Raw genomic sequence first — 26,755 nt, forward strand, 5'->3', positions numbered from 1 at the left:
CAGGCAACCAACATTATGGAATATGATGTGAGCTTTTCTGGCAACTGTCATCTTTCAAAAGGCACTCATTCTTTCACCACCCTGCTACGAAGACATTTGCCTTGCTGGAATGTGACTTAATGGTAAAACAACATTATGCTGGAGAGGTTAGCAATATCCTGCAGTACTGCTGCAAGGAAATAGTCATTGCCTGTCACCGCATCCAGGCAGTATTATTAGACATTAAGACCAAGATAAGGGGAATATAAAAGACTGTCACAAAAGATAAAGATAAAAAGAATAGGGAAAATGAAGCTGCAGGCTACTATGAGTAGATCACAAGCCAAGCTAAGACTCTCACTAATCCCTGAAAAATGAAGTTCAAAGAGTAGACTCAATATCATTCCCATTCATCCAGGACTTGTTAGCATTCTTAGCCTGCAACTGTGTTTAAGATGATGAATATAATTAACATAAATTGCTATGTATCTGGAAGCAACATCCCAGTGCTAACTGTTCCAGAAACCTATAACAAAGAGGAAAAAAACCAACAGAAAACGACCACTAAGTTCCACAAAATTCAGGTCTGCCTTGAAAACCAGTTTTGAGAAGGTCCATCTTCATCAACAATGACACAGAGCCATATGAGCCAGGAAAGAGCATCAAAACCACAGATGAAGGGGCTCTGGGAAGAAAACAACAAAGGCAGGTACATACATACAACAAATAGCAACCCTGCTTTTAGTATCTTTATTTGAACTTAAATAACAAATTGCTAATGAGAATATTATTTGTAGCTGCTCAAGCAAGAGAGACAGATTACAAACTGTGCCATCTAAGACATCCAGAAAGAAATTGCTGCTTTTTCTGCAGTATACTGATGCATTGTGGATCCTAAAAATCCATTTCTATCAGCACTTAAGTGACATGAAGAGCCCATATAGATTCTCACATCTCCTACCATGTCTTTTGTAATCCTCAAATGTAAACATCGGGATGGCAAGGAGAAAAATGAAAAAACCCAGCCTAATTGCTTTTAGAAACCTTGTGGTTCAGGTATGCTACCTTTCTACCACTACACCAGAAGGCTACATGATCAAGTCATTTGTCTTACCCACCTTCACTACGCCCTATCAGAACTTAACACTCGGTATCCCATCCATCCTGATGTGCCAGCTTAAGCTATAGTCACCCTATGGAGTAAACCTCTTTCCTTACCCTCTGGGATTCCCTACACTTTTCTCTACACAATAACACAACGTGTCTCACTGTTCTGGAGCTGTAAATCAAAAGCTCCATACTTATTTCAAGTCTCACAAAAAATGTTAGCCATTCCAATCTCTCCTTTCTCCTGCCTAGAAAACCTGGCTCCTACTTGAAGGAGTTTCTTTTGCAGAAGTTGAAGGTTGTCACAGGAAGGAAAAAACACTCTGAAATAAGAGAATGCACCGTGAACTGCTGGGAAGGAGAGCAGTAAAGACCAAGACTGGCTATACAAAGAGTCCAAGTTTTACCCAGGTGCTCTTAGTAGTTGGTGTGCTAAGGGAAAACAGCAGGTGCATTGTGAATTATTACATTTCTGCAGATTAGTGCTCCCATTGCTCCGTGTCCTAGCAAACAACAATATAGAGTCAGACTGAAAAGCTAGAGATTGGATTTAAACATGAGCATGGAGTTCCTTCACCAGGGTTAGGAAGAACTTATTTCAGTAACCGGTAATCTCCAACCTCTCTCCCCCCCTCACTCAAACTTTCCAAAATTGCCTTCTGTCTCTGCCATTAAGCAAACCACAAGCTTATTCTCACCATGACACACAACTCCCTCCCCAACACCCACTCCCACCATTCCACTTGAGAAGCAACAGGGAGAACAAAATCCAAAGCCAAACCTACAAACCCCAGTGCATGCTACTGAGTAACCACGCTGCCACAGCCACTGCCTCCCCTTCTCTCTCTCATTGCGTAATGTCAGTTCAGACAGTTCCTAATTAATATTTTCAGGTACCAATGCATAAGTCAAAGTACTTAAAGCAGCTAACAAGAAAAGATACTTTAAATTAAGACATTTCAAAAGAAGGGTAATTGCCTGGATGTGTCACATGAATGTCTAATCGGCTGTGCACGTTTCGCCTTAATATATATAAAAAAGTTAGATCAAAATGCCAACTTGAAGAGGAGCGCCAACTATGACACAAAACAGGCTCCTAAACCAAACACTTCACCTATGGAAGAGGGCAGAAAAACAATCTACCACACTACTCTCCAAAATAAACAAAAATCATATTCAAGAAACCAGAAGTAAGACTTACAGCTTTAACACAGTGGCAGTCAGCTGGCAAGTTGCGATCTTAGAACATTTAAAGGCAAGAGACTACTGGAGGAACTTAGATTTGGCAATTCTTGCTGTGACAGTATCAATAGAGCAACCAAAAATGGCAGAAGACAGGCATGGCAGATACTCATGTATCTTACGCACTTATGAAGAGATCCCTGCAAGTTGGCCATTTGAGAAATCACAAGTCTTGGTCCAGAACATGCCTTAAACAAAAGGATTTTAAGTTGACAAATAAAGTCAAATAAGGTCACCTTGAATCTTGTAAGCTTTCGTAAGCGTTTTCATCATCTCTGGTGAGCAAGAGCCTGCCTTCCACAAAACCAAAACGCCCATTATGGTCTCAGTAAAACAGCGTCTACAGTGCTCATATTCTCTGTCTGGGTGCTCAGTGGCATCTCAAAAGAAATCAAAAAGATAAAACACCAGAACAAGATTTCAGGCCTGGGAGGTAAACCCCTTCTTGTTGTAGAGACATAATAAAGACCTTCCTAGTCTGTGACAATGGCACAACTGAATGGATCCACCCTGGCACAGATCCTCCTGGAAGGAAGGAAAAAGGAGAGGATAGAAAGGGGAAAAGATGCCAACATTAAAAGAGTATAATCTCCAAGCTCCTTCATATCTGTATTCTACCAGGCAGCCCACTCTCAAAACAAGAAAGAAGAGTCAGCCACAGTCACACCTTTAGCCTTGGCTTGAAAGCCTTTACAGAAGTGTAGTGAAGGATGTGAGCAAGGTTTTCAGACAGCGAGGTGGTGCACGGTCCTATGCATCTGCTTCTCAGTCTGACAGATAAAACACATCTGTATTTGTTCCCATGCTTACTGCAGACAAAAAGGGACACAGATGGCCAGAATTTATCCGCAGAAACACCTTCACATTCTGATTATGGTGATGGATTTAGAATTACACATGAAAAAAGTTAGCTTGCAATATCTGAGGAGTCCGAGAAGCATCACCCAGAGTCTCCAGCATCAGGGTTGTTCTAGACTAAAGGAAGTCTGTAGAAGAGACCCAGTCAAACTTGTTGAAGAAATCAAGAGAAAACACAGTTTAGCTCTATAAATCTAAGTTTACCATGTGACCTAAACACAAAACACTCAAAAAAACCCTTGAAACTAGAAAGTGCAACATCTATGATTTGTCTATAAAGAATCTATTTTTACCTGTTATGCTGGAAGACTAAAGCGTTCTAATTCTCCATTCAGAGATTCTTATCCCAGAATATAAGAAGCTGTTGCATTTCAGGTTAGGATTCTGCTAAAGCTAAGCTTAAAACCCACTCATATCAATTTATCTGTTAATAACCTAATATTACGATCTGTATATATATTACAAACAGTATTAATGCTTTCATGCAGACATGACTAAGTTTACAGTTGTCAGTTGTAGTCAATAAGCAGTAAGATGACAACAGTGACAGGTTAAACACAGTCAGCGCATGTAGAGAGATAACATCTTATTAGACCAAATAACACAGGTATAGCTTGTGTCTCCCTCCTCCTCCTCCTCCCCTGTCCATAAAAGCTGGTGTAATAGAAGTATATTACTAATACCTATTAAAAAAAAAAAAAACACTCTACTTCACATTCTTATACCAACACTACTGCTATTGCTATCACAAACTAAATGTATCAATGAATTAATTCAAATGAGATTCTGGAGAAATTGCACGGAGAAAATGACACCACCAGCCTGACACTCAGGAAGAGAAGCTTTAGCTTAAGTTTAGAGGCCATATGCACACAAACAATGCAGAGGCCAGGTTTTTCATGCCCCTTACTAGGTCATTAGGTAAGCAAAGCTGAAAAGATACAGTCATGACTCACAGAGGAGAAAAAACCTCAGAACCCCACAAAAGATGAGAGATGAGGAAGGCTTGTCTCCCAGGCACCCTGCACAAGCACAGGGCTCACTCCTTGCCCAGAGCTCTATGAATAGTAAAACTAACTGGTGTTTAATGCCCCTTATACCTTCCTCCTGATCTCTATGAAAATGAAAGATGAGAGAATATTTACCAATTACGTTAACCAGTTTAGAAAGATAAAGCACCATGGCAATTTGCTATGGCTTTTAAATTAAAAATAATAATAACATAAAAAACCCCACTGGATTCCAGGAGAAAAGCATGAGCAGGGAGCTGCAGGCAGCTAGACACAGCAGCAGCTCCCTGTCCTACATCAGATTTGGACAAGCAGGGAAGGCAGCGCATCTAGATCAGGGCAAGAGAGAAATACATGAAGAAATGCACAACTCTGCCCAGCAAAGAAGGAGGGATAGAGAAGCCAAAAGAAGAAAGAATTCTGTATAAGAGATTTCATTGTGAAGTGTCAGCAGAAGAAATCAAATGAGTCACAAGACAAGTTTCAGCTCTAAGGACCCCCGCACAGCAGCTCCTTCTAATCAGCCAGGAGAAATAATGAAGCAGAGAAGGAAAAAGACAGCACGTCTTGAATGCACAGACCAGAATTCAATATGAAATATTCAACCAACAAATTCAGCCACTGCACAGTAAGGAATAAACACTTCTTTTCGCTCAGTATGAAATGAAAGACAACCTTAGCATGGCTGATTGAATCGCTTTCCTGACTGGGTGCTCTTACTGTGTGAATATTATCTGCAGGGGAACACACTTCTCTGCAGGCATTTGCCTGGCTCTACAAATGAAGAACTTACCATCTTTTCTCATCCCAGCAGAACAAGCCTCCCCAGACAAATGAAATAGAATAATGGAAATATTAAGGTCTGTGCTTGTGACGCACCCACCTCACAAAATGGGCCCAGCAGCCACCATGTTTCTGCTCTTCCAGACCACGAAGCTGTTTGGGGAAAGCTACCAGGCACTGACTCCTCTGCATTATCTCCCCTCATTTACATCTTACACAAACAAAGCCATAATGACAGGGGAAGACATTCACTCACCCTGTACTTCTGAATATTTAATTGCTGGAACATGAAATGACAGCTTCACAGAATAACATTCCAGCAGGGGGAAAAAGTTTACCACGACTTAAAAAGTCAGAAAGGGATTAATATCTTGCTTTTCTGGGAATACCTAGTGTTCCCAGTGTCCTGACACAAAGGACAGGGAACTTTAACATCATGCCATCTCAAGTATGTGCCACTGAAGCAAGTGAACATGAAAGCTACGGTAGTAGCAAAGTTGACAGCATCCTCTGCTGGCAGCAGCAACAAAAAAGCCCCTATTTTTGAGGAATTCACAGCCCTGTTCAAACACACCTCCCTACCATACTACCTCCGTGCTCAGAATCACCCTATGTTTTAAACGCAATATATGCAAAGGGGGAAAAAATTCAGTTAAATACTTACAGTACCCATGGAAAACCCCATATTTAAAAGGAAACAACCAAAGACAGAGTAGAAAAGGTCATGTTCTCTTTTCTGCTAAAACGGATTTTAACCTAAATCCCTACCCTATTGGTCTCCATGCCATTTAAACAATCCACTACTGTACTCCCATTTCTAGGAAAGGGTTTGCAATAAATTTGTTTGCTGGGATTACACTGGGTATCACTAGAAGTTCAAAAGCAGATGTTGAAGAGCAGACTTTAAAAGCTTGTCAGGAAAACTCCTCAGAAAGAAATAGAGTTTTACATGAGTGCTGTTCTAAAGTTTGCGTGCAGGACCATTCCTCACTTTGACACAAGAGGCCATTTGCTCTCCTTACAGGAAACTAAGCCTTAACACAGATTCACAATCGCCAAGTATTCCGCAAAACCAAACCCACGAATTTTAGCTGATTTGACAAAGTTGTACAGACAGAGCAAGTAAAAGTAACAGAACGTGTTTGACTGTGTCCTACAGCCTTAAACCAAAAAACTAAGTCCTGCAGAACTTCTGCGTGGTTCCTGTTCTGTCTCAAGATTTGAAGGCTCTAATAAACTCTTGACTCCCCATCTGTTCCGTGGGAGAAAAAGATTCTCCTTTTCTTTATTTAACCAGTCTTTTAAATCTGGTTGAGATAGCCTCATGTGTTCAAGGTAGCCTAAAGCATCCTTAATTTTCATAACAGAAATGACAAGACCCATTTGTAGCAATCACTGCTCTAATTATTGATTGAATGACTTAACTTAATCTATTCCTACAGGAAGCCTGAGATGTCTTTGGTAAACAGTAGGAAGCCACAAAGCAGTCTTGTGCTGACAACAGGCTCAAGAAAGAGGGCAAGGCAGCATGCACACTTACTCAAAATCTTCAAATTCCAGATCATTTCCCTCTACAGACGGGCTTGAGTTCTCTGAAGTGGAAGAAGAGGAGGAGGAAGAGCGGAGACGGTTTTGTTGGTATCGCATAGAGCGCTGTCGAATACTGTCCCTCCGGGAAAGATACTGGATCATCCTCTGAGCATAATATGCAGCAGGAGACAACCTGAGCAAGAGATAGATATACAGACACTCGTTACACAAGTATAGGATGACAGCCAGTCCTATTTTTCCTTTTGAGCCCCAAGTGCCAGGACAGTAGCAGCTTATCACAAAATTGGCTGTTTGTATTTTATCCGTGAGTAAGACACAGTAAACAAAGCAAGCAACTAAAAGTAGTTTTCCCTTTATACGCTATACTCCCACATGAATCCCTTGCTGTGCAAACAGAAGCACTACACAGTACCTATAGACAAAAAGCTCATCCACAGCACTGAGAAGTTTGCTTCTCAAGACTCTTTGGAGCCCCTTGTTTCATTTATTACCAGTTCACACAACTCCAGCAAACATTCCTGGTAAGAATCAAGATCACTCCCAATGTGAACTCTGTTTGCAATACCAAACAGCGGCAGTGTTCAAATAAATATTGAAGGAAGGTGCTGTTGTTTTGAGGGTACTTGTGGAGTACCCTAAAGTATCAAGCAGGAGAAAGAAAGGTTTAACAGCTTTGTTTAACTACTTTGTAATCCAAATGGTAGGGATTTCAGATAGTGGCAATTTCATCAGATGCACTAAATATATAAGAGAAGCCTTGCATCCCACCTGAAAGAAAACCTTTTCCCCTGCAATTAACTCTTAATTTGCTCTCATGCATAACTTGGCCTTTGCTTGCATTAACTATCACTAGACAGTATTACCCCTTTCCTTGATGCTAGACAGGTAAAAACACATTCCTTTTCCTACCCTGCATATACCCACAGCTCCTAACACATACTTTCTGTAACACAATTACTCAGTATTAAAGTCCAGACACCTCAGATGCTTGAATAATCACTTCTTTAGCCTTGTTTGGCTTAGACTTGAACTCTAATTCGGGGGTGGGGTGGGGGGGGGAAGATGAGGACAACGCCTCCCAAGTAATTAGACATTCAATTGTCTATTCCTTGAACTTCTGGCTCCCTGCCCGCCCCACCTTCCATAAATGTGTTTGTATTTTTATGATCCTGGGAAGTACCAGCCTGATAACTTGCACTGAATAAAAAAAGAACAAAATCAATCTCATTTCCTGCAAAGGCACCACGGGCAAGAGACCCATAATGGAGTGAGCAGGCCTAATTTTTAATCTACAAATGAAAGTGTTAACAGCTTTAAACAAAGAAAAATAAAAACAAAAACCTCAAATGAACAGTTAATTCCTGGCGATAGTCTAGAGATGAAAATATACTCATATGCAATCGCAAAGAGAGGTAACCTGTCTGCCTTACAGGAATGCTACCCATCTTCAGAACACAGTTTCAAGCTAAATTTGTTTTACAGTGGACTTCACCATCAGGCATGAAGACTCTTAAGGATACGTTCAATTTTATAGTGACCAATACTACACAGTTTCACTGTGTTACACGACAACCAGCAACAAAAATGCAAAACTCCATAATCACCTCTGACAATATGATTGTTAGAAGACTTTTTTTTTCCTCCCTTTCACAGCTGTGCTGATTCTACGGGAACGTACTGGGAATAAGATTTTGCTTATGGATATGGATAAGTTTCACATCCACAACAGCATGAGCTGCAAACAATCACACCAGATCTGATAAAGTGCTCTGCTACTATCCCTAAAGTCATATTTCAATGGAAAACTACATTTAATAGTATTTCTAGAGACTGCTCCCCAGAGCAGCATGAAAGAAATGTACTAACTCTTCAAGGGATAGATTGTATTAATGTTGTTTTGGCTGCAGACACCCATCGAGGACATTCAATCTCCCATTCCACAATACATTCAGGGCATATAAGCAAAAGAGAAGGTGGCAAGAAAGAAGGAATTAGAAGTCACGTAGACACTAAGAGAGAGCATCTTCCCCAAGGTAAGCTCCCTGTACCCTACTAGGTTGCCATCCTTGTGAAGAGTTTAGTAGACAGACTACGGGCTCAGGAGTCTAACAACTTAAGTCAATAAGCAGCAAAAGGGTAAGGGGAACCACACGCTCAGTTTGTTTTGGATTCCTCCTGGATCTTTTATGCACTGTTTGATGAGTTAGAGCTGTTCATGCTTATGTAACGTAGAAGGCTGCACCGTACAAACACAGCACTTGTCTTTACTCCCCTGAAGACTTAATAGGCCAAGTATAAAAAAGCAAGGCATCACAGCAGCGCACTCATAAATGAGGAGCTGTTGTCTTCTTTGGCCTTTCCCATAAGCCAAAGCCTCTGTTTACGCCTAAAAATAAGTCTACGGCATAATATGTGCACATAGAGAAAGAAAGCAATACGGAAACAAGGCAACACTGGAATACATGAATAGTGATTGATCTCAACAGTCCATCACTGTAATCATTGAAACTTTTTTCTTTGCTAATATCACGCCAATGGTGAGTTTTACAGAAGGATACTAAGAATGAGCTTTGCAGACATTCAGTCTTCTCAAATTATGTAGCACATCACAAGAAAAAACCACAATGATACTTGTTAGAAGAACAAGAAAGAGTAGGCAATAAAGGCTGGCCATAATGGATGACAAGATGCCAGATTCAGCTTCTCAACAGCACATGGTATGTAGACCAGATAGACTGTGAAAAAGATTTCCAAAGAGAAGACAAGAAGCTTACGTTTGATACCCAGAGATAACTGTGCGAGGGATAAAATACAAAAGGGCAGGGGAGAAACATATTCAAAGCAATAGGCTAAGGAATGAATCTTGCAGATGAGTGCATGCAGGGGAGGAAAAAAAAAAAAAAAAGTATTTCTCAGGCTGAATCTGTCTTTGGAATACAGTTATGACACAAATCAGAACCAGAGCTGAGAGCCAGCGTAAGAGATTTAGCTGTTCGGGGGGAGGAGAAGGCTGCAAAGCGGCATAAGAAACACTGATTAATGTTAAAAATACCTCTTCAGTTCATTCAGCTATTGAACACAACTGTAAATCAGTCCCTGACCAAAGTTAGTCTACCAGCTGGCCAAAGTCATGCCAGTCACAGAGGCTGCCTAGTCCATTTAGTTTTCACCTGTGCTTCTAACAAAGCAGAGGCAAAACACACGTAGAGATTATGCAGTAATCCTTAAACCAAGTTTGTGTTCACAGGACAGTAAGCTGCATTTGACAACATCACAGGAGCTAAATTAACCTAGTCTGAGGTGACTGGACCCCATTTACTGGAGCAGATGGTTCAGAGGAGGAGAGGCTATGCTGCCACACATGACCGCCACAGAACAAGGCACTGAGTGGGAGAAACGCTGCAGTGCAAAAATCAGAACCGAACAGCTTCTGTCTCATCCAACAACCACGTCATCGAGAGGCAGTGCATTCTCTAGGCACCCAGTGCTGCTGGCTGGCCAGTGAGAAGTGGAACTGAGGGAAGGATACGTTTTGCTAGCATTAGTAAAGTTCAAGTATGTTGCTCTAAATATCATCCTAAGCAATAGAGAGCTACTATACAGCACAATGTCCTCAGCTACATCCAGATATCCAATCCAGCCGGCTGTATTTATTGGACAACATGAAAGTTTTTTTTACACAAAGGCTGCTTCTCTTCACCCTCCCCCATTTTAGTATCTTCTAAGGAAGCAAATTAAAAAAAAAAAAGTCAGAAGAACATCAACTGGTTAATGTCTAGACCCAGTTCCCCAAGACAATCACAAGAATTGGTATATCTGCATCCAGGAGTACTATACTGCTGTGCAGAACCCCAAGATTCCTAACATTTCATACATACTGACAGTACTCATCAACCCTGCCTTGATGCTGATGGCCAGGATGTTCACTGATATTACAGCTCACACCTCTAAATGTCTCAAAGCCAGCAGACACGTTTTAAAAGCATTACCTGATTGGCGTCGTTAATTTCTTTAGTGATATCTACAGTGGCATACATCCCACCAGTCCTTGAACTGAAGGCAATGCTGGTAGTAGCCACTAACTTTTGGTTGCTTCCATTCCACTTAAGACTTCAACTCGCAGGCAACATTTGGCCTGACAGTCTCTTTCCCAGTAACTTTCTATCAGCTTTTTGTTCTAGAGACATATCTACCAAACACCCTTGTGATGCTTTATATATGCAGTCTGAGATCATCTTTTTGAGTATTTCTATTAAAAAAAAAAAGTTATAGGTGTTCTTTGATGACAGTCTTATTTGATTCCTCTGCAGATTGTTTTCTGAGCTCAGGACATACGGAAACTGTGGAGAATGACAGAACAGCCAAGCTGACCTTACTGAAGTTCAGCAAGGCCGCTGAGAAAGATTGCTGCAGTCTACATCAGAATGTTATTCTAAATCTGAAGGAACTTCAAAAAAAATGTTTTCCCTGCATCACTCCTGACCTACATTATTCAAATATAGCCCTATTACAAACAGTAGATGCAGAAACAAAACTAACACACACACACTCTTAAAAATAAAATCTTCAGATCACTGAGTTAAAAAAAAAAAACCAACTTCATTGGAGACAACTTGGGAGGTACATATATTTCTAACATACATTTAAACACACATACATGGATGTATGTTTATTTCGCCTTTGTTTCACTTTTCAACTTTGTTATTTAAGAACATCTGAAAGTCATAACTTTCTGTCACAAACTTATAACTTTACAAAAAAAAAAAACCCCACACCCTCAGAATGCAATAACACTCCTTTTAATCACATCCCAAATTTCTAACAAGGTAACAAGTTAAAGGGATAGTTAAAATGATCCCACTAGTCTAGCACACCAGTAAGGTTTATGGAGAAAGACTTATCTTATCCCACTCAAACTTCCAGCTCATGCCAATTATGCATCTATAGATCTCATCCTCTGAAAAGGACAGTGACACTTAATGGAATAAATTAACCCTCTGAAAAGAAGTTTCAACACTGGACTTTTCTTCCAAAGCACCTTGTAAACTCAAGCTACTATAGCTTCTACCACAGCCTAGAAACACTTGAACTGTCACATGAAGAGCATCATATCAGTTCAAAAATGGCTTAAAGTAGAAAAATATTTTTGACAATGCCCCTTATGCTAGGAAAGGTCTCAGGCAGTGATCCCTTTTCATAGATTTTACTGAGCTTCATCATAGCAGAGATCTGACAGAAGGGGGGAAAAAAAAAAAAAAAAAAAAAAAAGAATTCAGTAACCTAGGCAGGCCCCCCCCACCTTTTCTTTTTCAAAAGGCAGCTCCCAGAGAGCCAGAATCAGTTCTTACAATCTCTGCTCAATAAATTTAGCTGCTTTGGGTTACGCATTCCAGAAATAAGGAATGGTGCGCTTCCAGCCATTTAGCTGCTCTTGGCATTCATAAATTGACCTGAATGTAGTAACACCTTTTAATTAACATTTGTAAAGTATCATTTTCATCTTTCCAGGTAAATTCATCCCTTTACCTGTCATTTAATCAATTGCCATTTAGAAAGCTTTTACATTTATCAGCATCATTCTGACATGTAGCTGCCAAGACCAGTTACCTAAGTTGGTTTCCCAATGACCTTATGTAAAGGTAGCACACTCCACCTTACTTTCACCTCACCACAAACAGTTTTACTTACATCATTCCTGAGTCTTTGAATTATTTTTACAAAGCAACTTTCTTCACAATAAATGGAGAGAAAAAAAAAAAAGCCTAATATAAGATTTCACCTCTACAAGGCCTTATCTACAGAGATAGTTAGCAAGGAGCTATTTACCAGCATAATTATATCATGTGGCCAGTTTGCAACTTAGCCATTTATTTCAGAACTTGTACTTAGAGCATCATCTGTATAAAAATGCAGATTTTGTTGTTAATGATGTAAAAAAGAATGAGACTTAAAAAAAAAAAAAAACACCAAACACCACCCTCCATCAGCAACTTAGATACTTAATTTTCCTACACTGGTATTCCTGCACTCTCCTTTATGATAAATCCTAGTAGCCTTCAGCTCATGCAGCTATGCTAGAGGTTCCCTAAGAGGCTAAATCAGCTATATTTTTACACTTACTGAATTTTCCTCATTCATAGCTTTGTTAAAACCATCTAAAGAAAGCTTATTTGTCACGATTTATTCTTTGAAAGCTTCCAAAGCTGCTTGCCGTTCACGATTCTATCATTTTTTCTGACAGAGTCTGTGGGTCACATTACCCCATCTGTTGCTTTACAATACATTAAGTAGAAACTGCAAAGATCACTCCTTTCCAGTTTTGATAACTCTGCCATGTTTGCTTTTTCTAGTCCTCTGAAACACTCCCACCTTTTCTGGAGATTAAGCAGCACTACAGGTGTTTCCATGTCTAATGTCAATGATTCATGACTCCTCAGAAATAACTGTCAGTATTTTGTTCTTAGTTAAGTATGGTTAACATCCTGGTTATGCGCTCTCATTGGAATTTCTCCATGAATGTATCCCTATCTTCCAAGCATGTTGTCTGCTAACTGCCTAACTGCCTTTACTGCATTCTCCCTTACTCCTAAATAGACTATTTGTTTCCTTCATTTTTCTTCAGAAGTTATTTCAAATATATTGATATAATCTCATTTACTGTTAGACCTGCTTGCCACCTAGTGTTCTCCATCCCAAATGATTTCAGGAATCCTTATGTGCTTACTTCAACAGCAATTTCTTCCTCTTTTCCTCATTCCCTCCCAGACTTAACAGCATCTTCTAATTTGGTTTGCACCCTGCCCCCATGGCAAGTCATTGAGGAGATGGGCCCAATATTAGAATCATTCCCAAAGGATTCAATGAATTATACTGAAGTTACGCTTTTGTCTATGAAAATTAAATACCTTTAGATTGCATTTAGCTCTTACCTGGCTGGATCTGGGTAGATTGGGTGTTCCCGGGACCCTGCTCCATCGTAGCGAGATAATGAAATGAGGGAAGACTCCAGCAACCTCCTAGAAAGGAAAAACAAATGACAAAGTCAAAGACCATTCAGGAACATCCCTCCTATTTATGCCCTCCTTTCTGAAACCTCTTAAGACTATTTCTATCATCAGTGAAGAGAATTCTGCAACATACTGAACCACTCACTGATGGTCTAAGTGTTTTCACTCCATATCTATTCGAAGTATAATATTTTCACAGCAGAGGAGAAAGAACACCTCGAGTAAGGAAGAAGAGTGGTACCAAACGTGCTTCCAAATTACGAGAGAAATATGCAGATCCTACTTCTCCTTTGGAGAAAAGGTATCCCAATTTGTCAGGTCCATAAATAATAACGCTGCATTGGGCATCTGACAAATTCTTACCTACTAAAAGGTGGCTACTCAGGGAACAGGCCAAGGGGCACAGTACAAAGAACACAGCCTGGCACGTGGACTTTAAGGGCACTACTGGTGTTTATTCACAGCAAGATATTCAATCTTAGTCTCAAGGCTCAGAAAGAGAGGTTTTCAGCTACAAAAAAATGTTCATTTCCTCTGTATCTTAATCAGCCACAGGGAGAGATACCAAATATTCACTCAAGAAGCAAATGTATGCAAATGCAGCCAGACAGCTTGAATATGTGAGAATCGAGTCTGAGTCATGAAGGCAGCAGAATCAAAGTATATAGCAGGAACATGTCCTCCATCCTGGCTTCTACATGCACCTCCAGCTTCTTGTCATAAAGCAGAGAACAGCATTGTTTCAAGACTGACTCACTCAAGCCTGTTGCAGCCATTAGATTAACAAGAGAGATGATTTGGGGCAGGTGTGGAGAGTGGAAAAAAAATCAGCTGCGAAAGTTTATAAGGCTGCTGAGTTCCCTTTCAACCCTTTTTGAAAACAAAATTTAGCAGAAGTTCTGAGGCAAGCCTTCGTAACTTAAATGAAAAGTGTTGTGGTTTGAAAGTCAAAGAAGTCCAACACCACATCTGTTCTATTCACCCACACACACAATTGGTGAGGAAGACTTGAACCTTTCAGTCTTAGCCCCACACCGCTAATTCACACTTAGCATTTGCAATGCAGGACAGCGAGTGCCAACACAGGAAGCAGGAAGAAGGACCAGATATAATCGACACCCAACTTCCCGTTTATAGCCAAAGACAGTAGAAATGCAAATAAGACATGTTTTTTCCCCAGCAGCAGCCCCCCCATCAGGATCTCAATACAACTTTTCACTACCTGCCAGCATATTTTTTTTTTATTTATTTACTTCAATTTTACATTATAAATCTAGAATACAGGAAACAGCAAGAGATTGCTCCAGTTACTTGGAAAGGCATGTGTCAGTTCAAGAGACTCACTACTTTCTGCAAAGCACTGGGACTCTACAGAAGGCAAGAAATCCTGTCCTCTCTGGCACTAAGTTGCTTGGCAACCATTTGTCTTATTCAAGAACAGCTATTAAATCTCTTAAAATTTAAGATGAATTAATTCCCCAAGTTACTGAGTAAAAAGCTCCAACCTTCAACACTGCTAGATACCAGGAATCCCTTGGCTCCCCAGAAAGTTATCATACTTCAGTCCCGCCTCACCAAACCCTCTCTCCACCACCAAGTATGTAAGTCAATATATGCAAAAGCAGCTAATCCAGAACAAACACTGCAACTGCTTTACAAGTCCTATACTTATCACCTGCATCACATATAAACTGCTTTTTTTTCCTTCTGGGGGGAAAAGCAAATAGATTAAAATTAGCAGAAGGGATATTCTACCTATTCAGTCAGCAGGCCCCTTTCTAAACCACTGGCTTAGTGGTTTAGAGTTCAGTAACCCAGTTCAGAGACTGGATTACTGCCACTGCAATGACAACATGCTTTTTAGAAGCCTGCTCCTCAGAGCTGCTTATGCAGAGCACTCCAAAAACAGCAGTTTGCAAGCAGCCTGGATGCGTCGAGGCTATCACCCTGCTGGACCATCCTGGGCTTAAACAGGGAGGAAGAGCTCCCACAGCATGCAGAGCCTGGCAGGGCCACAACCCCAGAAACAGCAGCTGCCTCCTTACAGGTCTGAGCAACCGACACACAACGCAAGTGGCTTGTTTGATGTCATTTTCCTGCAGTGACTATGGTATCCTGATAATATGCACACACAAATAATCATCCATCTCACCATCTCTGTCTAAAGTCTTGCCACCCTCTTTCCCAACCTTTCAGGGTCTATCCACTAAATGACAGCAATATCAGAGCCACAAGGGAAGATGACCAGTACATGCTGCTGCATGGCTCAGCAGGCTCTGTTAGAAAGGAGTCTCCAGGTATTCTCCAGCCATATTTCTCTTCTCGCCTTTGAAAAGGCTGGGAGTTGCCCGAGAAGAGCATTGACTTAGAGAGATCACCTTCAGAAAGAAGCTGGCAGCTGCGCTGAAGGAAATCAAAATGTATACCAACCAGAGGGCACCAGAAGGGTGCGGATGCAGAAGCAGGGCACACACTGTAGTAACTCGGTATAGGTCTGCCAGGAGTTCCTCTGCTTGGCTTGGGAACAGGACTTCGAGGAATCTACACTCCATCTGATCCTTGAAATAAATACTTGAAGAGCCTTGCTCTACTAGGTACCTGGCACCTCAGATGAGAACCAATACGTGTTACTTTACTAAAACACAAACCAACAGTTGCCTGAGCCACAGGATTGCCATATATTTGGGTAAACAGACTTCCTATAGACCTCACAGGCCTGTGATTTTACCTGAACAGCCTGCAACTCCACCCCATGAAGCAACAGGAGCTGCTGCTGCTTCAGGAGCACCTCCTTCACCAGAAGGGCTCCCTAGGAGGATCTGCAGTTGCAGGGTTGTGGAGAGCAGGATGACAAACGCACTCCATTAAATGAACTCCCCAGGACCCTCTCCAAGGCTGTCCTGTCACACGTTGAATGGTCTCAGCTAAGATCACCTTTCCAGCAGAACCTTCCAAGCCTACCAAGACCCAACTCGACTCCCGCACTCTCTCACACCAAGGCACACAAGCCATGTACTAGGGCCACATTCGGATCAAGTGGACAAAGATAATTCAGTTAACAGCAACTACTAAAAGCTGATTTTAAACCTGATCGGTAGTTCTTAATTGTCCTACAACTGTGCCCTCTCAAATCACAAAGCAATGAACACAGGTGGATATAAATATATATATATATAGTAAGCAAAAAGCAAAACAAGGCAATCTCATGAGATCCAGATGGACCATCTCTGTGCTTAATGCTCCAGAGAATAACAACATCTGTACTGAAATGAGACTACTAAACACAAATAAAATCTATTATTTAACTAACTCATTCTCAACAGAGCCCTTGCGGCCCAAGTTACAGATCCAAATGCATTTGGTACTGACAAATGGGTTCAATAATAGATACACTGCTATAATCATCAATAAAGCGTCCCATCTGTGACACTGGCAGTGTAACCTACTGTCCCCCAGGAAGGCGCAGATAAATGTTTTTAAAGTAAGTCATGCTGAGCTCTATCAAGTCTTAGGTGCCACATTCATATCTTTTGCGACCCAAAGTCCCAGAAGAGACACAGACTGTTTTCAGTAAGCACAAAGCATAAGGTAGCCCAATATCCTATCACAATAAATGCTGAGGTTGGGAGCAATTCTGTTAAGGATGATAAACATAATTCACAGATGAACAGGAGCAGCTCTGTCACAGGGAACTGCTAGCCACTAAGTATTTAAGTTTCCAACAGAGAAGCATGCAAAGAGAGAACAGAAATGCATATTGCTTGCATCTCCTTTTGAAACATTTCAGCAGACCACACTTGACTCCTGAATCCTTTCTGGAGCATACAGCACCCTCTTCCTCTCCCACACCCCATATTTTTGCTACGCAGATATATAACAGGCTAACACTAGGCTCTGTGGAAGCAATTGCTCCACTATCTCTGTCTAGACAATATGAAATTGTCACAAGTGACATCTAAAGTACAATTAGCAGAGAAACTGCAATTTCCACTCTCCTCCCCCGCTCATCAGGAAAAAAAAAAATATAAAAATCACACATTATCATCCTCCAGGTTGTCAGTCAATGCCGCAATGATGAAGATTAACTCTGCTCACCCTAAGAGATGCTTCTGGCCCAGCTTGCTAAAACAGGAGGAGGGGGACTGTAGGTTTTTTTGTTCGTTTATTTTTTTTATTAAAGCTACTACAAGAAGATATAAATTGCCTCTGTTCAGCAGCATTGAGATCTCAACAGACTCCTTTTCTGTCAGACATCAGTAGCTATGGAACCACCGCTCCACACTCGCTCTGTTACCTCGGGTCTGCAAACAGCAGCAATCGCGAGCAAGGGGGGAAAGGAAGCAAGGTCCAAGCTACAGGTCACCTTTAGACAAGGGAGAGAGAAAGGGAGTGCATGCACACAAGACACTATGAGTAGAAAAGGGAAATTTCTCAGGAATGAAGCAGCTGAATGCCAGAAGCTGGGGTGGGGGGGAGGAATATCATAAAGCAGCCTCCTCACAGCACATCAGCCATTGGACTATACCCACACTCTCCCCACGGGGGTGAGGATCAGCACCAAAAGCCTCTTGGGACAGAGTGATTCATCTCAGCAGGCTTTGAGAAGATACTTAAGTGCAGGAAATTTAACTTCTCAGTAACAGTTTCTAAGGATATGCAATTCCTACGCCACATCTTTGATTTGCTGTGACAGGAGGCACATTACTGGGTAGCGCTTACTCCACACGGCACGGAGGGAAGGGCTTTCCTCCCCATCCAAAAGGGAGGCGCTACCAAACAGCACTGAGGCTTGCTTTCCTTAAAATCAAAAGGGTGTTCAGTCAGCTGCCATCCTCCTAAGCTGCTGCTGCATGCTGACAACCAGAGTAAACAAGTAAAATGAAGCAAGCACTCCTGCCTCTCACACACTTCAACTATGAAGAGGGCCTAAGACAGAGCAATTCATCGTTATCCTTTGAAGCAGAAGTATATTGACAACTCTGGCAGCTTCTGTGAGTTTCCTCCTCTGGTTTTATATCTTCCCTGGAAAGGCTTTTGTATTCCCTATTGCCCATTTGGAGGTGAAACTACTGCACTGCTTCATATTACATCCCTTTTTCAGCCCTCTGAATTACAGCCAGCAGACAGTTCTCCTGAGCACTCATCCCTACAGATGTGCTCCTGTGGTTCCTCACATGAACGTAAAGAATAGCAACAGTTTAAAACTAGATTCCCTTCAATCACCTTCCTCTTACAGCAGGGCAATGTTTAACCTAAAAATAACAAGAAAGCTGAAGCCTGAAGACACCTTAATGTTCTCCAGCTGCCCAATAACACTGCTACCCTCCCTCAAATCCTAAACTCAATTATTAACTATTAACAAGCCCAATTAATTCTTCGAGATCAATTATAGCCGCAATGGAACACTAGAAAACTATTCAAAACAAAAATCTCAAACAACCCAATCCACTGGCTTGTTTTTCCCCCCCCCTTCCCTTTTCTCAGAATAATAGGGAAAAAAATATTTCAGACATCTCTGTATTGTGTTGCCTACTTTCAAAGAGCAAATTGAAATCACGTAAGCAGAAACCATCAAGCATTTTGTTCCATAGCTTCATTTTCCATAAAAGTTTTGTAGTTCTCGTCAAACAGAAAAACACTATTGCTATCACCAGTTTCATATTCAAGCTTAAAAAAAAGCAATCAGTATGCAGTTCTAAAGATTGCCTGAAAAGATGATTTCTAAAATTAATTCTTAACATAATCTACTCCAATACCTCTAAGCTAACATTTCTAGATTGTTCCAGCTTTCACATGGCTACAGTTACACATATTTAGCCTGGCATCAAGACTGAATTAAGACAGGTCACATGCAGATGATCAGAAGAGAAGGAATAGTCAAAATGGTCAAACTTTTCTTAAGGCAGTTGGAACCACCTACAAGAGATTTCACTACTAATGAAAACCTCAACACTCACTTTTACAGTCCTCTGAGTTAGCTCCTCCATCCCCTTGTTCACATCTTTGACATACTCATCCTCACTGAGGAACGAGAGTATCCAAGCCCTGTTAGGCATTCTTTTCATCACGATTTTTTTTTTTAAATGTTATTCCAAATAAAGAACACCCTTTGTAAGAAAATTTCCTTACTTTAGCAAAAGCAGTGACAGCAAAGATGCAATACATGATCACAGACATGTTCCAAACATGGCTTTTCAAGTTTTCAAGAACACTTTGGCATGTTTGTGAGAAAGAACTTGCGGCTAACTCTGAAGGGCAACCAGGGACAGAGAAGACATCCTTCCCAGCTGGAGGTGTGGAGCTGTCAGAGAAGCAGGTTTGATATAGGACAGAAGTTATCACAAGAAAACATCTTTCCCCCTTCACTGATTCTGGGCAAGAATCCTGTAGAAAACAAGCTGTAAGGATTTCTCAGTCAGAAAACAGCACGTCAGGTCTTCAGCCAGGACGGGAAGGAGTACGTTTGGGAAGGTGCGCAGGGAAAAGGAGCACAATTACACGAAACAAAGAATCTGTAGGAAACAGTTCGAACAACAAACAATCATTGGGATTTGAGTTCTCCTAATCATAAGGCAGGGAACAAAGTTTCAAGAAAAACGTGGTTAACCCTTTAAGGTTTACCTGCTTCAGTTTATCTACAAAGTAATACCACATGATGAATTATGCTATTACTGCACCTCTGCTCTTGGACTAGGAACTTCAACTTTCATTTACCACCTGATGCCGCAGGAGCTACATGGCGCCTTTGGAACTTCTCATAGGGAAGGTGAGTGGCTCTGAGGAAGATGATTTTTTTTTTTTTTAAGTGGACCCAAGGTCACAGTGTTAATCTATGACTTCACCTGCTGACAAAGGCCATACATCAGAACAAAAGATGACCAAGTATTATGCAGAGGTCATCACACAGCACCCAGGGAATGATTAATGTGTTGTTTCAACAGGCAAGAAGCAGCACCCATCCATGATAGACATTAAAAGGGCCAAGAGCAGCTACAGCAGCATTGATTAGTTTGGTAATAACTCCAACATGAGAAGAACCATGAAAGATCACGCACGTTCACTTTGCAGGGGCAAAACTTGAGGGACGAGGAAAGAAGAAGAAATTTAAATCAGCTCAAGCTACTGCATGTGCTATTTTGCTCTACAGTGGCAGTTTTACACCGGCGCTCAGAATGGCACCTCAGCCAAGGTAAAGGCAGACACCGCATTCCTCCACCTAGACCCTTAACAACATGCAATTATATTAGAAATATATTGCTAGAGGGAATCAGTTCCTCGTCATCGTGGTTATGATAACAGGCTTGAAAGCACAGCCAGAACATCGCCAGCACACTGAACTCCCTCAGCCTGAAGACAGCTTTACTCTTCTGAGGGCTTTTCTACCTACCTTCATATGTATAATGTCTGTTTCAAATTCTCCTTGTTCTGGGAGTTCCCAACACCACAGATTGTGTGGACAGCAGAAATCTCTGCATACCCACGCACGCAGATCTGCGTCAGCTTCTGGGATAATTACATAGGGCTCCTGCTTCTCCATAGGGAACTGAAGAGGAGGTGTCTTTCCTGAGGGGGCAGAAGCCGTACCGTTATCTCCATAGGCTTCTAAGGCTATGAAAACAGAGGTCCCATCACACACATCAATCACTTTCTTTAAAATGCTCTTGTTCAGGCTGGAACAATGAAGAGAGTCAGGTCAACAGATGACCAGCAGGGCAGTTCAACCACTTACTCCAGCCTTCCCACTTCAGGAAGACAGGGGAAGGATTTCATACTAATGCATTTTGAGCAGAAAAATGAGTCAGTTTCCTGGCAGATAATGAACCCTGTCTATTCACAGCCTTCAGTTCCAGCAGGTGCTTTCTCAAGAAGAGCAAGGGAGGGGGTCAGTTACATCATCACACAAACAGCCATTTGGTGCAATCAGTTAAATATGTATGTGGAAAAATGTTTAAAATGCATGCTAGCTATTCAACAGACCAGAACTGCTCAACTGGAGAAATCTAGAGCCATCACTATTTTGGTTACAGTTATATTACTAAGTCAGATCACAGGTCCCTCTGTCTCCTCTTGCTCCAGGCCCAGAGAGCGGATGCACGCTGCTCTACTCTGAGTTCTCCAGACCAGATTCTCTAATAAGGGGCGAATAATTGGATGAGGGCACTTTGTCCCCAGGCACACTGTACCGTGTGAATTTATAGAGAGTGTGAAGACTGAGCGCATGCGTGCAATGTATGTAAGTGACTGCACATCAAACGATTAAGGGCTTGTATCAGCATAAAAAAGTGGCATACTATATTTCCAACATCTCCAGCTCCTCCACACACACAAGAAAGCTAAACAGAGCTTTTAGTTGAGCAAGCAGGCCTGAAACAAAAGGTCTGAGGGCCTGTCCATAACTTGGTTTCTTGGCAAAAGGAAAATAAAACAAAACTTAGAGATTGTTTTAACATTACTTATCTGAAGCCAGACAACAAGCTCTAGGAATCAGAGCTAGATAGTTTAAGCACGTCAAAGACCACCATTAATCATAAATTGAGCGCCGTCCCCTAGACAGAATACTACAAGTACGTGAACTCAATGCAAGCAAGCAAAAACTGGGAAGAGGAGCAACTGTTCCAGGTCAAGTGAGGTTGTCTGGACATGCTGCCCACCATGCAGCAGTTGGATCAGGAGGCTGTGGAGAAGACATGTGCAGACAGCACAGGAGACAGACAACCTAACAAAGGTTTTGAAGAAAGGGAAGCTATTCACACTTCTTCCCTGCCTGTAGGAAAGCTGAGAACTCATATGTTTTATGGTATCCTCAAACAGATATCTGTTTGAAGTCATCTGTCTTTAAACTTCTAAGCAATCTGTGTTTATCTAATACCTTTGTTGTATGGTCATTTCATACAGATTTTTCTCAAAAGAAGTTAAAAAAAACCCCAAACAAACACAACCACATAACCCACCCCAAAAAACAAAACAACCCACCCAACTCTAGATCTCATTACTCCTCAGCAGAAGCAAAAAAGCAAGCCAGTTTGGAAGCAGGTATCTCTCTCATCCTCATTAAGAAACATCACTGGAATCCAATTTCAACAAGTTCCCTTGCTGCCATGCCAGAGCAGGTGAACACAAAGTGAAGTCCCAGAATAATCCCATAGACAGACACCTGTAGGGAAACAGGTCTCCGTTCCCTGGAGATTGCAGAGAAATGAAGTTCACCTACTTCTTTTACAGGTGAGCTCCTCATTGCTAGTCCTAGACTACCAAAATAAGAGGTGGGAGAAGGGGAGTGGTTTGACTAGGGAAACATCATGAAGGTATTTGAGAAAGCAAAGTTATTTCTATACTGGCTTAATTTACAAGCCAAGCTGCTGCAAGAGTAACATGGGGAAAAGAAATTCTTTCCGCGTGCTACAGTTATTGCTGTATATTTAAATCCAGGCCAAGAAAAAGAAAAGAAGGCTTAAGCCCTTCTGCAAGTTTGGTGAAGACTGCACATGCTCAGCTTTCCGAAGTACTCGGGGAAGCTCAGCAGCAGGGACTGACCTCTATTAGTCACCACAAGAGAGAAAGCACAAGGCATCATTTTCCCGCCCCCCCCCCCCCCCAACTCTCAGTAATGATGTAAAAGGGCTCTAGCAACCTTACATTATTCTTAAATCAGGAAACCAGCAAAGGCGGGGGGGTGAACCTTTACGCAAGAAAACAGGCGCCTCTTTCATTTGCTCTTCTACATAACAACTACCAGCACATTCAAGAGCTCAAACCTCTACCACAGTCAGTAAAACAAAGTCTTTCCTACCCACAGGGAGGAGACAGCAGGCTCTGTATGGAAAAAAAAAAAAAAAAAAAAAAAGCTGGAAGGGTGGAACAATAACCTCAGAGCTCACGTAGACATCAACTGACCATTTAAATATCATGGCAGCCTGTTTTACAGTTCCATCTGTGGTTACATTCTCATGATAAGACTAATTTGTATTTTCCATTTTTAAGAAAGGCCAAACAAACAATACTTGCCAAGTTTGTCCAAAACCTGCACATCTCACCCATCACCACAGCTAATTATCATGACTAAATGTTTGTGTCACCTTCAGATTATCACTTCACTTCATGTTTATCACTGACAAATTAGGTCTTCATTCATTCCTCTGTGTCCAGGCTAACATTTCCAGAAATCATTTCCCCACCCCACAGTTTTGGCCTTCTCCCCTCAAGCTCCTCTTCCCAAACACACACCTAAACCTCTTGTCTCTGCTTGGAAACCCCTTCATAACTTCTATTTACCCCACTGCTCCTCACTAACTATTGAGATATTACTTACTTTGATCACCATCATTTTCAAGAATTGTAATAAGCATCTTCGTAATTATTTCTTAACAAACCTGAAAACAGCACAGCATAAACTTTTCCAAAACTATCACATTACACATGGAGGCTAAGAGGTTGCCAGAAAATCCTTCTTTCCACAGCACAGGTAAGGTCTACACACCGTAAGTCAAATAAAATGCTGAGCCCAAACTACAAAGGCAAGGACACCAGGCTAGCAAGGTTTACACAAGTAATGGGCCTGAATGTGAGGGGTGGGGAGAAATTAATATTGGGTAGATCCATTTAGATTTGGGACAGGCCACTTTCTTACTGATGTGCAGTCTGAGGAGCCAGCACCATAGTGCTGCCTCTCTTCGCCACAGCTCAGCGGTGTGTCCCCCTCCTGCCCAAGTCCCCCTGTTTCAGTGAGCTCAACACGTCACTGCCGCAATAGATATTAAATTCTTGAATAAGCAAGCCACAACTGCTATAAGCAATTAGGAAAAAAAACAGTAACAACGCGGGTTTAGTGAAATAAGGAACTAAACCAAGATGCAATACACTAGCTATGTGTTCTCTCTCCACAAGAAGATGCATTTTGAAGCTTTAGGTAACGCAATTCCCTCCTGCTTTAGATCCCTCCCCCTACAAAAAAAAAAAAAAAAAAGTAAAGGGAGTAACACTACCCTCTTCTCTTATTTTGATGGTAAATTTCAGTCACAGACCTGTCTCCTAGTAGGCAACTCTGTACCCGTGGCAGGGAGCAAGGAAATGTTCTGGTTGTTTTGTTTTTAAGGCTTTTCTAAGGTTTTTTAAGGATATGAGTGATAGGCACCCTGTCATTCAGTGCTTTGCACAGCAAGAAAGCTACCAGAAGCCAATATATGCAGAGATCTGAACAGTCTGGTCATTTAAATCAAAAACCAAAGCAGTACATCAGAAGCTCAGGCTCCAGCAGGAACCCAAGAACAGGCTGTAAAAGTGACTATACTCTTTCTCATTTTACATACAGCACTCATCATTGCTCGGGCAGGAATGGGAGTGTTCCTACCCTGTCAACCTACTTCAACCACAGACTGGTCCCTGTTTGACCCACAAGTCAACACCACACCTACTATTTAGAAGCAGAAGAGGCATCCACTCACAGCCATGAGTAAGCCATGCCTATTTGCATCAGCAAAAAAAAAAAAACCTCCAAACATACTCACGGCCTTCTCATGGAAAAGCCTAAAAGTTTAGGTAATAGTTTAAGGCATACTCGAAAAAGAAAATAAACACAGCCCAGTGGAATAGGTGACCACCCAAACTCCAGCCAACCCCTGCCAAGGATTCCTCCAGAAAATAAGCCCCATATTATGGAAGTCTTCTGAGGAAGGATGAGCAACTGTTTAAATGCAAACAAAACCTTTGAGAAGGCAGACTGCAAAGAAAAGTCTGCTCCAGGCTTGGTAGGCAATGAGCAGGAAGTCCAGACAAATTCTGCAAAGTTGGTCTTTCACAGCTCTAACTCAGGGGCATTTGCATATCAGAAAGACAAAATATCTCCTTCACCTCGAGATCCACATCTGTCCCTTTCAAACCTTTGCAAAGCCAGGAGGATAAGCTGCTCCCTTGTTTGCATTCTGTATCAGAGCCATTTCCCCTCAGGATCCCCATTCATGTCTTTCCTCAAACACTGAAGAACTTGCAAATGTATTGTAACTGAGGAGATAGCTGCAATTTAGGGCTGGGGGCAGGTGGTGGTCCTCAAGCTACCTTGCTTTATACAAGAACTCAGAAACTTTCTGGTTCTGCAAGGAGACAAGGAAAGCAAGGAGCAGAAGCAACATTACCCCCTTGTGGCGGTAAAGCAACATGGAAATGAAATAAGTTCTGAGAAATTCAAAAGGGAACTTTTCATACCCGTTGTACATATGGAGAGCTACATACTACCAGAAAGGCCATCAAGACCGAATAAAGACATGAGCTGGTGTCACTGTCCTGCCCAAGCAGGTGAGAACGGTACCACCACTTCCGCCTTGCTGCACCTGGTGTTAGTTCAGGCCTTTGCACGCCTAACAAGAGCAAGGCACAGAGCTCTCCTTCTGGCTAACAGATGAAAACACAGGTAGAGCATTTACACCTTTCTAAGGAAAAGACAACACAACCAAACTCACTCATAACGTATAGCACCGATGACTTGATCATATTTATAATTCTGTGGCTTTCTCATCTCACCTAGACAGAAATCCTAGATTGCTAAGTGCCACGCAATCTTAGCTCAGGAAAGAAGACCGGGTTCACATCGCATAGCAAGAATGCAGGCAGTAGGGACTTCAGTCCTCCGACAAGAGCTGGCAAAACGAAAGACAGAAATTTCACCCTGGCCCCTGTTACATGGTTCCAGGGAAGCTAGTCTGCATGTGTCACTTGTGCACACCACATACAACAGACTGAATACACATCAAAAAGCGATGCCTTTGGTCAGCTGTGCAACTTCAGCAAGTTTCCACAGTACTGTGAACTCTGAACTTTTAAAGAAAATAAAGGAGTTTATACAAGTGTCCCCAGACAATACAAACTCCCCCACCTCACATATGCTTCTTCCTACCTGTGTGCATGACAAAACCATCACCCGGGACACTTCAAAAGACTTCCCAGGTGTTCAGATAGCTTCAATAGTCTATCTTGTCTGCCAAACTAAATAGGTGAGGCAAAGCAAAAACATTACACATTCAAAAGACACAGGCACATAAATCACTCATACCACAGCCTACACAATTTGACCTCTGGAATGAGTGCAATGGAGTGGTTAGAGAAGTTTAACATAATTGCCAGACAAAGCTTCTTAATGGATGAATAGGATAACAAGTGTTTCCTCATGAAATGCAGGTTTCATGCAAACCTGCCTGTCAATGGGACAGGGCTCATCTTTCACTTGCA

The 26,755-nt window shown here is 41.7% G+C and overlaps 1 protein-coding gene across 6 annotated transcripts in view; it reads right to left on the reverse strand.

The window, feature by feature from the left end:
- The window catches only part of AMBRA1 (autophagy and beclin 1 regulator 1), a 137,876-nt gene that overhangs the window by 90,063 nt on the left and 21,058 nt on the right, over positions 1 to 26,755 (reverse strand). For all 6 annotated transcript variants that reach the window (XM_063331897.1, XM_063331899.1, XM_063331896.1 and 3 more), the window contains 2 exons: positions 13,460 to 13,546; positions 6,520 to 6,702 (listed from right to left, as the gene is read on the reverse strand). In XM_063331897.1, the coding sequence (XP_063187967.1) occupies positions 6,520 to 6,702; positions 13,460 to 13,546 (270 nt within the window). The remainder of the gene's footprint in view (positions 1 to 6,519; positions 6,703 to 13,459; positions 13,547 to 26,755) is intronic.

This window comes from Chroicocephalus ridibundus, chromosome 4 (genome assembly GCF_963924245.1).
Source record: "Chroicocephalus ridibundus chromosome 4, bChrRid1.1, whole genome shotgun sequence".
NCBI classification, from domain to species: Eukaryota; Metazoa; Chordata; class Aves; order Charadriiformes; family Laridae; genus Chroicocephalus; species Chroicocephalus ridibundus.